At 49.9% G+C, this 12,955-nt stretch overlaps 4 protein-coding genes across 4 annotated transcripts; 1 reads left to right on the forward strand and 3 right to left on the reverse strand.

The window, feature by feature from the left end:
• Positions 1-352: 352 nt before the first annotated feature.
• On the reverse strand, positions 353-1,239 carry BDZ99DRAFT_481195 (uncharacterized protein; the record flags this gene model as incomplete). Its single annotated transcript, XM_033722375.1, has 2 exons — positions 353-355; positions 394-1,239. 2 exons carry the CDS (start codon positions 1,237-1,239, stop codon positions 353-355), a joined length of 849 nt encoding a protein of 282 aa, XP_033571328.1.
• A 920-nt stretch (positions 1,240-2,159) lies between these two features.
• On the reverse strand, positions 2,160-3,143 carry BDZ99DRAFT_544842 (uncharacterized protein; the record flags this gene model as incomplete). Its single annotated transcript, XM_033726822.1, has 4 exons — positions 2,160-2,402; positions 2,456-2,629; positions 2,678-2,731; positions 2,775-3,143. The coding sequence occupies 4 exons, from the start codon at positions 3,141-3,143 to the stop codon at positions 2,199-2,201; spliced, it is 801 nt and encodes a 266-aa protein (XP_033571329.1). The 3' UTR covers positions 2,160-2,198.
• Positions 3,144-4,348: 1,205 nt separating this feature from the next.
• BDZ99DRAFT_525575 (WD40 repeat-like protein) lies at positions 4,349-8,931 on the reverse strand (the record flags this gene model as incomplete). The annotated part of the gene is made up of 7 exons (XM_033726014.1): positions 4,349-5,770; positions 5,827-7,401; positions 7,452-7,773; positions 7,921-8,045; positions 8,103-8,380; positions 8,475-8,793; positions 8,854-8,931. The coding sequence occupies 7 exons, from the start codon at positions 8,929-8,931 to the stop codon at positions 4,349-4,351; spliced, it is 4,119 nt and encodes a 1,372-aa protein (XP_033571330.1).
• A 1,353-nt stretch (positions 8,932-10,284) lies between these two features.
• Positions 10,285-11,463, forward strand: BDZ99DRAFT_467425 (purine and uridine phosphorylase). Its single transcript, XM_033721016.1, has 2 exons — positions 10,285-11,059; positions 11,138-11,463. The coding sequence occupies exons 1-2, from the start codon at positions 10,414-10,416 to the stop codon at positions 11,371-11,373; spliced, it is 882 nt and encodes a 293-aa protein (XP_033571331.1). The 5' UTR covers positions 10,285-10,413; the 3' UTR covers positions 11,374-11,463.
• Positions 11,464-12,955: the final 1,492 nt, after the last annotated feature.

Consider the following 12,955-nt stretch of genomic DNA (forward strand, 5'->3'; position numbering starts at 1 on the left):
TGAGATGAATCGTGATGCATCGTTTATCACGTGCACGGTAGTGCCCGAATCGAGTACAACGCTATCACGTAGATGATATTCCTGTGAAACGTTGTAGGATCCTTTTGTGATAGCACCTGAGAATCTCTGGCCCGTAGCCGTAGTAGTGGCGGAATCCGTGGCTGGATCCGTAGCTGGAAACGTAGCTGGAAACGTAGCTGGCTGTCCGCCAGGGCTACTGCCCTTCTTGATGGCGTTTTGTACGGTTGTTCATAGCCGTTCGTTTGTGGCTAGTTTCTGTTGGATTTCTCGTTCCATTTCTGGCACCAGCTTGAAATACGAGGGCTTGATTGTTGGGTTTAGATAGTAGCATCTACTATAGAAATGTCGTTTCCTGCATACGCACATCGGCACCTCGCGATCACGGATTGTTGTAGATGTTGATGATGCATCTTGTTGAGATTTTCCTTGGAACGTTGTGTTGAATGCTGCTAATGCCGTGAATGGGGCCTTTCCTCGTTGGATTGCGTTCTCGTCACGATCGTTGCGCAGGGCTCCGTGTAGTTGTTCAACCGTGGGCAGTGGTTTATTCTTAGCCAACGCATTCTGGACCTTCTGTTTCCAGTAGGTTGTGAATTCGGGCTGCAACGTAGATACTACGTGTAGGAAGTTGTGCACTGCTCGGTCTCCAGAGACATCAGGTAGGTTCTCTTCCTTGGCAGCGTTGTAAGCTAGTAAGAAACTAGCCATCCAAACGTCGATGTTCTGATTCCTTGGTGGTGATAGTAGCCTGTTGTACTGCGCAGCGACTCGTAGTTTCCGATTTTGATCTGATGGGGCAATAGCGTTCCTAAGGATTTGCAGCCATTCGCATACGGGTTTTCCGGTGTAGTAGTATTGTAGTGCAACGACTACGGATTCGTTGATTTTTGTCTGGATCGCGTAGAGGGCAGTGGCGTGCTTGTTGTGCGCTTTTTCATTGATAGTGTATTGTTTTGTCAATCGTTCGTACGTCTTGTATTCGTCGTCGTTGAGGATGGTGATGCTAGCATCTGCTGGCGCATTTTCTTTCACCATTTGGATTGTTGGCTCGGTAGGCGCTTTCTTTGTAGGCCTGTTTTCGGAATCCGGATCGATATATTCCCAGATTTGATGGCATTCCGCAAGGGTTCGGATTTGATTGATCCATAGCTTCCAATCAGGTCCGGATGATAAGATGACCTGAGTTGTAGATAATAGCTTGATTGATGATGACTCCATATCGACAGCTATTCGAATGAACGATTATCGATATACTGATGAATTGCGTGTTCCTAGCCAGGAAATGTTCGTTGGAAACGTTGGAAACGTATATATAGATGTACGTAGGAGGATAGTGATGTGGAACGGCGTGCGTTATTCCGGGCTCATAACTGGTAGCTGGCGTAGGAAGGGAGAATCAGTGAGGGAGACATGAGTTGTATTGAGGTTCTAGCGAGTGGCTATATAGTTGGAAGACGGTAGGAGTGGAACATGGTGAAACAAGGAGAAGTGACAGGAGCGTAGCAGCAGCGTAGCAGTAGCGTTCTAGTACAGTATCAAATACACTAGTTCTTACGCACTAGGGGGTGCATCCAGCTGCCACATCCTCAGTGCGTTTTCGTGACCCGCATCATAACCACCACCCACCAATATCGCCACGGACGCTTGCCATGAATTGTATTAAGGTGGAGCTCGGCCGTATCGGAGTTCCAGCTCTCGATAATCGCCGTGAATCCAGACGTCATCCCAAGACCATGCAGAAACGACTTTTAATGGCTTAATCCGTTAGCGTCTCTATGAACGTCGGCTATTAAAATACTAGCCAATGGCTTAAATTATTCACAATCTAGGATATGTCCGAGCTTAGCGCAGTGTCAGCATCTATAAGACTACACAATATATAGGGCCAGTCGGGGAAGGGCGGAAAAAGTCAAGGAGGTGTGTGGGATGGTGGCGTGGCGTCTCCGTGCCTCTAAAATCCCGCGGTAGCTTCTAGCTGGGTACGCCAATTACTATCGCTGAGAGTGCGAGGAAATGGTCAGAAAGGGCATGTTGCGTCCATTGGTCTATGTAGATAAATGAGTATTTCCGTACCTCCGCCCGATTCTATGCAATTAAAACGTCAACAGCAGAATCAACATTTATTGCTACTTTACCTCATCCCTTGCACCTCCGTGTTAGGACGGTTTGATATTAATCTATGGACTTAACAGGGTGTTCTTTTGAGTTGAGACCAATGCCTTGCCACGTTCCTTAACGCCCTTATTGGAATTCTTATACAAGGCAGCGAAATACTCCCAAAGATCTTTGTCTTGGGCCGTCACGAGATCGCCCACTCTAATTAAAGCAAACTTCTGGGTTAGATAACGAAGAGTGGCCACATGAAACTTGTTTTGGTGTGACTGTACGTTGCGATCAGCAATAGAAGGTTGTTACAAATGCAAAGAATATATACCTTTAGATTGCCCAACTGTGTAAATTGCTTGCCACAGTCGTTAAGTCTGTATGTGAATGGCTTGATATTCTGGTGCACAGTCTTGTGTGCTCGAACGTTGCCACGTTGTGCAAAAGTCTTACCGCAGATGTTACAGTCGTACGGTTGTTCTCCAGTGTGTCTTCGCTTATAAGTCTAAGAAAGATTAGCGAGGAACATTTACACCACGCAAAGTATACTAACCTTGAGATTGCCGAGCTGAGAGAATCGTTGACCACATGATGGCTCCTTGCATAGCTAACGATAGTTGTCAGTAACCCGTTCCCGACATAGCGATGACGGTACTTAAGAATGGCTTGACTCCAGTATGAGCACGAGTGTGGATTTCAAGCTGGCTCTTCTGCCAGAAGCTTTTGTGGCAGTCGGGTATACTGCACTGGTATCTCTTCTCAGGTGGGTAAGTAACGGGTGCCGTGTATCTAATGAGCGACGGTTTATGGGGTAGTATCTTACTGGGCTGCTGCTGTCGTTGTGCTGGCTTTGGCTTGGCCTGGATGGCCTTTATTAGAGTGTCCACGTGGGTTGAGAAATTAATGTTGCTGTCGGACTTGGAGCTCGTTTGCTTGCAGTCGGCGGCGTAAATGGCGTCGACCTGGCTGGGCTGGATTGGGGAGGCTGCTTCGGTCTTGACTGGTGGAGTGGTTTCCATCATGGGGAAGCTGTGGACGTCTCTGGCGGTTGGCAGCCCGGTTTGTAGCTTATTGACGCCCGAGTATACTCCGGTGTAGGCTATTGTCGTAGGGTAGCTGAATGCTAGCTGCATGTTGCGCGGGTATACGGCAAGTGAATCGAACGCAAATGCTCCAGACTGGTAGGGGATAGAGGTCGTGGCGTGGCTTTGGAACATGGGCATAGCCAAGTCGAGGTGCGTTGGCTGGAAAGCTCTCGAGGTTGGGGGATTCTACACTGTCCGGACAGAAGTGTTGTAAGAAGGCAACATGCTCATGCTGGGGACATGGACAGATTGGTCGGGTAGTCGTTGCTAGATTCTAGCGTGAGAGGCAGCGCGCCGCTGCAGGAAAATGGAAGGCAGATAGAAGTAGCGCAGGAGATAGACGTAGGAGAGAGACAAATAAAAGCTGCAGAGAAGCCTTAAGACGACGAGTGGGGCAGGAGGCTAAAGGCAAACGTGCATCCTTAGCCTAGCTGGGCGTAACCAGCTCTATATACTACTAAGAGCCAGTCCTCTCCTTGCTACACCTCTTAGATTCCAGATTTAGACATATCCGAGGATTTACTGAGCCCCAGATATTACCCTTGTAAGCCTCCTCAACCTCTTCGAGGTCTCCTATACCAACATAAGGTCTAAGTGCGGGTATCCGCTCTTTGGGCTGGGACGCCACTGTCTTGGAACAAGGGGGTCCACGGGGCAGTTGCGGCCCGGAAAAGCAAGGCTCGAACCATATCGCGCCTTGTTGTCGTTCAGATGGCCTTGGCCTATTAGTCTACTTTCGCCAGTCTTCGAGTTCGGCAAATGTCTCATCGACTATGCGCGATATCATCTCCACTCGGACAGCGGGCCTTGCAAATGTCACCAATTAAGACTGCCCTTCTATAGCCTCTCTTCCCGCACTTGCCGTCATGCTAGAACCCTTCCGCAACCCCTGAGAGAATGTGGGTCTGCCAGTAATAAAGTTGAACAGGAGGGGCACAGTTGCTCATGCATACTACTCTACTTTGCGGTCTACCTCTGCTGAGGTTTAAGTGGCAAACTTCAACACGTGGTTCTAGAAGATGCTCGAAACTTCACTGTGGCAAATTAAGAAGCGTATATTCACCTGGATCCCCGGCCCCCTCTATGAAATAGAGATAAAAAAGAAAATAAGAATAATAACTTAACTCATCGCAAACGCTCTAGGATATGTCAAGCAAATTTTCACATATCCAGACTCTTCCAGATCCAACACCAATGCCGATTGTCTTCTCTGACGTTGCCGAACATGACGGCCGATACTCTGACGGCAGCCATACTAGCTTTTCAGAATTATGTGTTATCCAATTTGAACTCAACGCTAGGCCTTGAATTCTAGGCTTCCGAGGCTCTATGATAGTTGGTGTACTACTTGGAACTAATGGTGTTGCACTAACACTAACAGTACCAATTTCAGTGTGAAGATACAAACCAGTAGTGTCAAATGATATTTTGCTAAGTGCCTCACCAATGTCGAGCGTCTGGAGGCACGCGCCGCTGCTCGCATCCCAGATCTTGACTGTGTTGTCGTATGACGCTGACGCCAGCCACGTCGAGTCGTGAGAGAAGGCCACTGAGTTGACCCAATTGCTATGGCCCTCGAGCGTCTGCAGGCACGCGCCGCTGCTCGCATCCCAGATCTTGACTGTGCTGTCGACTGACCCTGACGCCAGCCGCGTCAAGTCGTGAGAGAAGGCCACTGAGTTGACCGAATAGCTATGGCCCTCGATCGTCTGCAGGCACACGCCGCTGCTTGCATCCCAAATCTTGACTGTCTTGTCGACTGACGCTGACGCCAGCCGCGTCAAGTCGTGAGAGAAGGCCACTGACGTGACCGAATTGCTATGGCCCTCGAGCGTCTGCAGGCACGCGCCGCTGCTTGCATCCCAGATCTTGACTGTCTTGTCGACTGACGCTGACGCCAGCTGCGTCAAGTCGTGAGAGAAGGCCACTGAGTTGACCGAATAGCTATGGCCCTCGAGCGTCTGCAGGCACGCGCCGCTGCTCGCATCCCAGATCTTGACTGTGTTGTCGTATGACGCTGACGCCAGCTGCGTCGAGTCGTGAGAGAAGGCCACTGAGTTGACCCAATAGCTATGGCCCTCGAGCGTCTGCAGGCACACGCCGCTGCTTGCATCCCAAATCTTGACTGTCTTGTCGACTGACGCTGACGCCAGCCGCGTCGAGTCGTGAGAAAAGGCCACTGACCTGACCGAATCGCTATGGCCCTCGAGCGTCTGCAGGCACACGCCGCTGCTCGCATCCCAGATCTTGACTGTGTTGTCGTATGACGCTGACGCCAGCCGCGTCGAGTCGTGAGAAAAGGCCACTGAGCTGACTGAATTGCTATGGCCTTCGAGCGTCTGCAGGCACGCGCCCCATTCATCTCTCATGGGTGGCTTTATCGTAATCCATTTCGGCTCTTCGTGATGGAAAAGACCCCTTATCAGGCTGCGGGCTGGACTAAACATAAGTGCAGATGCATATACCTGAAGAGGACTGCTCTCTATTGCCTGTTTGTGATACATGATAAATCGTCGAGCATCTCGAACTAGCTCGACTAATGCAAATGCATCGGCTCTTCCCTAAAGTTATATCAGTATAAATCATATATAGATAGCATCGCTGGTTCAAGGATTACCTGGATTAATGCCTCGAGTTTCGCTATAGAAATTACTCCTTCCGACATGTTTCTGCAAAGGCTAAGAGCCTCAAGCCAGTGAAGGAAGTGTTCTTTGAGAAACTTGTGAACTTGCCCATCGTCGCTGAGTTCAATATCGCTCTGCTGAAGATGACTAACCCAATAACGACACGCATACTGAATATGATCAGGAAGACATTGATCCACCTTGCTCTGCTCCACGTCGACAGCAAGAGCTCCTGGCAGTCGAAGATCGCACACATCTCTCCTTAGGTGCTCTGACATGACCTTGAGACAGTTCACAAACAGGTCATTGTGTGCTGTTTTCTCGTCGATCCAGAACTGCGGATCGGCGCATCTTTCCTTGTCAAGGAGAAAGTCGCGGAAAGAAAGGTGGAATAACTGGATAGGAGAGGTTTTGTCTTCCGGGACATTCAAAACAGAGCGTAGAGGTTCTAATGTCTCATTCACCTCCTCAGGTGGTAAAACCGCAAGCAGTCCAGTCAGAGCGGGAGCAGAAAGTGTGTCGAAAAGGATGATAATAGATCCAACAATCTGTTTGAAAAGCGTAGCAATATCTTTGTTGTCCTCATCGTAGCCTTCAATGATTAAATTTTTCAAAACCATCATGTACATATCGTCGAGCTCTTTCGTGAACGAACGACTAGTGGAGTTCATCTGAAGCATTTCAGAGAGGCACCTTTTTGGAAACCGGGATTTGCTGAGAAAACGGCATGCTGTTGCAGCGTAGATAAAGAGCCGACCGGCTTTCTGAACAAGTTTCTGGATGTCCTCCTTACCTGGCCAGTCCTCAAGGGAGCGTCTACTACTGATTTTACCCAGCTCGTGTCTCAAGAAAAGGGAGATATCATGTTTGATAACTAACTGAGGGACAGAGTGGAGCATGAGGTCGTGATGAGCGATTTCAGGCATTTCGTGGAAGCCGAGGCGAATAGGTGTTTCTGGTCTGCTGGTGATGAAAACTCGTACTCGTATAAGTTTTAGACCCTTCACCTCGGTAAGAAGTTGAAGGATCACAGGAACACCCTGGCCACCCTCGCACTCGTCTAGAGCATCGATCACCAAAATCAGGACTAAAGGTGGAAGTAGACCCTTGTCTAGCATTAACAAAGGCTGCAGAATAAGGCGCTTCCACTGATCTGGCAACGATTGCTGGCCAATATCTCCATGTTCGGCTATGGCATCGCAGACGTGGGGTCTGAGAACCGGCAGCACCTCTGTCAGCTGGACGGCGAGAGTGGTAAAGAATGCGCCGGCGTCACCTAGGTCCTTCTTGCCCTTCGAGAAGAAGAAACTCGCTCCAAGGCGTCCTTTTTCGTGAAAGCGGTGAGCAAGCGTACGAGCGATAGTAGACTTGCCGGTACCCGCCATGCCGTTGAGCCAGAAGACGCACTCGTCACCGCCACCCTCGCCCCAGTCCTGGATCTGGTTGAGGATATTAACTCGGGTCCCGTCGAGACATTCAGGAGGAGCAGGCTCGTTCTTCTTAAACGTGTTGAACGCAGCATACTCTGCGCGAGGGAGTTTTCCTAGCAGCTGGGTTTGGTTGACATTCTGGAAGAGGACCGTAAGCATTGGTGTCAATCTATTGAAAGGGATGTTACCTCGACACCAGCTTTCATTTCCATTAGCAAAGCCCAGGATTTTTCAGCCTGGTTCTGAAGTTCGGATACCTTATTATCGACAGCTTTCAAGGCATTGCTGTCGAAAGTGCTCAGATCTTTGTTAATGAGTTCCTCGGTCTTTTCCAGATCCGTCAGTAAAACCTTCCAGTCGTCTAGAACCACAATATCTCTCAAAAGGCGGAAGAGCCTCTCGCGCGAGCATTGCCGGGCGAGTTGGATCTGATACTTCAGTATTTGAGAATAGAGGTGGACGGTCTTATCTTTGAACGAGTTGTTGAGTTCTCGGAGTGGTTGTGACATGCTACACTCTAGCATCAGCATCCGTTCTGAGACCTCAAAACCCGGCTTCACAGTTCAAGTAACACCTTTACCTTGAGTTGAAATTGCAAGGACAGGCTTGCGCGGACTTAACCAACGTCCAGTGTGCATCACGAAATTGATTATATACCTTTGATGTTGAGTTGAAGGTTTAAGGTAGGTATCCTCTATAACCTTGCATCGGAGGAGAAGCGCTGAGATGTATTCGAGACCTGCCATAGCATCATCGTCTTGTGTGACCGGGTTTAGAAGGATCTGCAAGGCAATTGTGAGCACCGGAAAGTGGAAAGTAGTTTATAAATAGCTGCTTACAGGAAGAATGACCAAGACTCCAGCCCATGCTAGGGCAGCATGTGGCTCCGCACTGACTGCAGATCCTATGAAATCCTTGACAGAGAGAATCGCATAGACAACCTTGCGGACCTGCTCATTAACGATAACTTCCTTCTTGCCTACAGAAACTTTCAGTCGAGCATTCTGGATATCTCGGAGCTTTTGATCAACCAGCCTTTGGAGCTTCTCTTCCTGGTCCGCGCCTCTACCGCTTAGTATTTCTCCTCGGCCTGCTAACGTTTGACTGTCGAATGCATCTGTACAAGGTTGTTTCCTGTTAGCACAAGTTCAATTGATAGCAAGAAATAGCATCTGGTTCCAGCCGAAGGAAGACAATCCGTATTACTATACCTTGCTGATGTGGATCCTGCGGTGCCAGCAGGTCCCTCTCGTAAGCATTTATAAGTTTCTGGTACTTAGCTCCAAGCGCCTCGTAAGCTTCATCCCAGAGGTTCGTTGGCTTTGAGTCCTTCGCAGATGAAGAAACGACGGGACTGTTGTGCAATGGCGTAGAAACGGTTGGACCCGGCTCAAGGTTGGATCGTTCATTCTGAGGATATTTTCGTCTCGCATCCTCCGCTGCCGTAGGAAGATAATCTGCGGAGCTCGCATGCGATAGTATAGGACCATCAGTTGGGTCTGCCTTGGGTTTGGAGAGTCCTTCATCAGACTTTGCTCCACATAAGTCAGCGTCTCAGCCTTAGGTAAAGGTTAATCGGTTGTCAGTCACCGCTGCATCAGCCTTGTCTTTGCCTCTCACAGATCTTCCTCCGTGAAGAACTTTCCCGATACGTTCCCGCAAAGGCATCTTTTCACCGTTTGTAAACGAGCAGACCTTTATTCTTCGACCGTCAAGCGCGTGGGTTTATAGAGGTCGGTCTCGAAGGTGGCTAGAGAACACACCAAGACTGAAAGGAAGGCGGATTCTGTTTAGGTCTGGTGGTTGCGTGAATGTGCCCGTTTGAGTACTGGCGTCCGTCAGGCAATTCAAGGGCGAAGCTTCTAAAGCAATTAGCTACTTAGGAACGGGATAATTTGGTTCGAAGGGATTTGGAAGCGAACTTACCGTGGCAGGGTTATGACATCGCCTTGTTATGGAAGAGAAGATAGATGTCTAGGTCTTCAACCTAGAGAATATCAAAGTTATGGCAGACCGTAATGGAGAGCCCGCGCTTCTTCTGATGTTGGGTTGTATCACTGACGTGTTACAATTGCGGGGCATCTAGACGAATACGGCTTAGCTGCATGCACGGGCCTGCTGCTCAAGGAGAACTACCAGTTATATATACCAGAAGATTCATCGTATATTAGTATCGTGGGAGTAATATTAGGATAAGACTTGGGGAGGGCTAATCGTACACCCCCTAACGAATAATCGTACACCCCCTAATGACTAATCGTACACCCCCTACTCCCCTGTCACTTCACCGCCTTCTTACTGGCTCAGAGGGTTACTCCAGAGCTTCCGATTGGCTCGCTTCACCTGCTCACTAATTCCGAATGCTGTCTCCAAATGCGGCCACGTAGCCTCCAGCGCAGCCTATCTGATTTGTGCAGCTGTATATACGGCCGTACGTGAGCTCGTACGTGAGGCTGTACGTGAGGCTGTACGTGAGGCTGTACGTGAGGCTGTACGTGAGGCTATACAAATCGGAAAGGATGCGCCGTAAAACGGAGAGGCTGTATAGCCATGTCGATTCGTATAGCCTCACGTATAGTCCCACGTACGAGCTCACATACGGCAGAGATGCACGTGCAGATAGACGTAAGGGTGAATTTTCGGAGGCTTCCTGCCGGACCTCCGAGCCAATCAGAAGCGGTAAATAGGGGGTGTATGATCATTCGAAAGGGGGTGTACGAGCATTCGTTAGGGGGTGTACGATTAGCCCTCCCCTAAGACTTTACATAGGCGGGAACAAGGCTGCGATAATACCACGATATTAGCGTAGGTATTATTTCCCATATCGCACCGACCAGCTGCCCCACCCCCCCTGCTCGGTCGATCTTCCGCTCAACCCTGGCCCTGGGTGCCAGGGTGCCTCCACTTATGCATTAGGCCAATGGCAGGGTCGATCCCACCCCATGCTAGCGCTTACGGCTGTCGCCAGATATCGACAGCTCAGCTTGTTCAGGGAGCAGGCAGCCCGCCAGAGCGCGCCATGAGGCTGAGTAGCAACATGTCTGCGTGCGCCGAAGAGCCAGTGCTTCCCGGCCATCACCTTCATCCCAAACTCCGCACGAGACGCTCCGCTACCCCTCTGCTCACCACCTCCTATCGTGACGACTCCAAATGCCCCGGCCACCCCGCGAGGAATACACGGTAGGATGGGTGTGCGCGCTCTCAGCCGAGCTGGCGGCGGCGCAGGAGATGCTGGACGAAGAGCATGAAGATCTTGAGCGCGACGTCGACGGCAACGACGAGAATCTATACTCTCTGGGATCGATTGCGGGGCACAATATCGCCATCGTATGTCTACCGGCGGGACGCATTGGCAACAACCCTGCGGCGGTCGTGGCGACGCAGATGAAGACGACGTTCAAGGGAATCCGGTTTGGGCTAATGGTCGGCATCGGCGGAGGAGTGCCTAGCGTAGCGGTGGACATTCGACTCGGGGACGTGGTGGTCAGCCAGCCAGACAAGACCTTCGGCGGGGTGGTCCAGTACGACTCTGGCAAGGCGACGCCAAGCGGGTTCAAGAGGACAGGATCGCTTAACGCCCCTCCGCAGATACTGCTCAGCGCGGTTGCAAAGGTGCAAGCGAGCAAACTCCGAAACAGAAGCAAGGTATCTGAATACCTGCAAACATTCAGCCACATGCCCGACTTTCAGCACGAGGCGGCTGGGCCTGATATCCTGTTTAAGGCAGGCTACAACCATAAGGGGGGGCAAACCTGCGATGAGTGCAGTATAGACGGGCAAGAAGGCCGGCAGCCTTGTAACAGTTAAGGGGTGATAGCTTACTACGGGACGATCGCGTCAGGAAATCAGGTCATGAAAAATGCGGCGGAAAGAGACAGGGTCAGCGCGGAGTTCGGCGGCGTGCTCTGCTTCGAGATGGAGGCGGCAGGTCTGATGAACAATTTCCCGTGCCTGGTCATCCGCGGCATCTGCGACTATGCAGACTCGCACAAGAATAAGAGGTGGCAACCGTACGCGGCGGGGATCGCGGCGGCGTATGCGAAGGAGGTGCTGTTGGTGATCCCGCCAGCCGATGTAGCAAAGACTCGCACGGCCGAGGAGGCCACTTAGAGCGCAAGTAGTTAGTGTAACTGCTCTCTTCTATATATTGCAGCGTGGCTAATAGTGCAATAGAAAGGGCAATCCACTCTATTCCATTCCTTCTAAACCGGTTCTTTATTAGGAGGAAGGCTAAACTTAATATGCTAAAGCAGAGGCTTATAGTAGACAGAGCGTGCTATAAAATGTTAATTATTAGGCTTAGGGGGACGGGCAAAACGCAGGTCGCGCTGCAGTTTGCGTACATAGTAAAGGAGAGCTGGCCTAAGTTCTCTATCTTCTAGGTGCCTGCACTAAGTATAGAGAGCTTCGAGCAGGCGTGCGCAGAAGCTGTAAGACTGTTAGGTATCCCTTAGGCGGCTAATAGCAAGGATAATATAAAAAAGCAGTTCAAACGCCGACTAAGCACAGCGCGGGCCGGGAGGTGGCTATTGGTGGTCGACAACGCCGACGATGCAGACATCCTCTTTAGAACAGAACAGGCGAAGGGTGTTATTAACTACCTACCACAGAGCGAAGATAGTATAGTTCTATTTACCACACGCATACTAGAGGTAGCAGTCCTGCTAACACGCGGCAATATACTAAAAATCGGGCCGATGAATTAATAAGACGCGGGCGATTTCCTAGGGAAGTCGCTAATTAGGAAGGACCTCCTCCGCAACAGCGCAAGTAGGGATATACTGCTTAATAAGTTAATATATTTACCTCTGGCGATTGCACAGGCAGCCGCCTACCTAAATAAAACCAGCATGTCTATTACTAAGTACTTGCACCTGCTCCGGAGCACGGAGCAGGACCTTATTAATCTTATAAGCAGGGAGTTCCGCGACAATACGTAATATAACAGCTCGGCGAACGCAGTGGCCACAACGTGGGTGGTATTATTTAACTATATCCGCGCACGCGATGCGGTCGCGGCAGGCCTTCTGCTGTTTATATCTTATATTAAGTGGAAAGCTATTCTATACTCTATTCTACTAAGCGTACAATTAGAAGTGCAGATAGAGGAGGCGATCGGCACGCTCTATAGGTACTCCTTCCTAGTACAACAGAGGGACGAAGAGGAGTATAATATCCACCAACTAGTGCACCTAGCAACTTAAATCTGGGTCAGGCAGTACAGCAACACAAAAGGGGTGGCTAAGAAAGCTATTAGGAATGTGGCCGGCGTTTTCCTATTAAATAACTATGCAAATCAGGCAGTATAGAAGGCCTATCTACCGCATGCTCTACGGCTACTCAAGGATAAGCAAGGCTGCGAGGTTAATAAGAGGTCCAAGTTGTGTCTTTTAGTAGAATAATATTTGCAGGTAGACAGCAGGATCTAAAAAGCAGTAAGGTGGCTTAAGAAGTCCTGTAAGCAAAGGTAAAGACTTAATAAGGGGAATTCGGATCGGCTATTATTGCAGTATAACCTTACTATAGTATACTAAGTAAACAGACAGATTAAGGAGGCAGTTAAGCTGCTGGAAGGCGTTATTGCAATATAAGCAGAAGTGCTCGCAGAAGACTATCCCTTACAACTAGTGTTGCAGCACGAGCTTGCTACAGTATACCAAGCGAACGGACAGATTAAGGAGGCAGTTAAGCT

Source organism: Mytilinidion resinicola (assembly GCF_010093595.1).
Source record: "Mytilinidion resinicola strain CBS 304.34 unplaced genomic scaffold BDZ99scaffold_22, whole genome shotgun sequence".
In the NCBI taxonomy this organism is placed as follows: domain Eukaryota; kingdom Fungi; phylum Ascomycota; class Dothideomycetes; order Mytilinidiales; family Mytilinidiaceae; genus Mytilinidion; species Mytilinidion resinicola.

Excerpts from the sequence above, each read along its gene's own strand:
- BDZ99DRAFT_467425 (XM_033721016.1), top strand. The coding sequence starts at position 10,414 with ATGCCCCGGCCACCCCGCGAGGAATACACGGTAGGATGGGTGTGCGCG. Across the intron at positions 11,060-11,137 it reads GCAAGAAGGCCGGCAGCCTT|ACAGGGTCAGCGCGGAGTTC; the intron begins GTAACAGTTAAG and ends CGGCGGAAAGAG.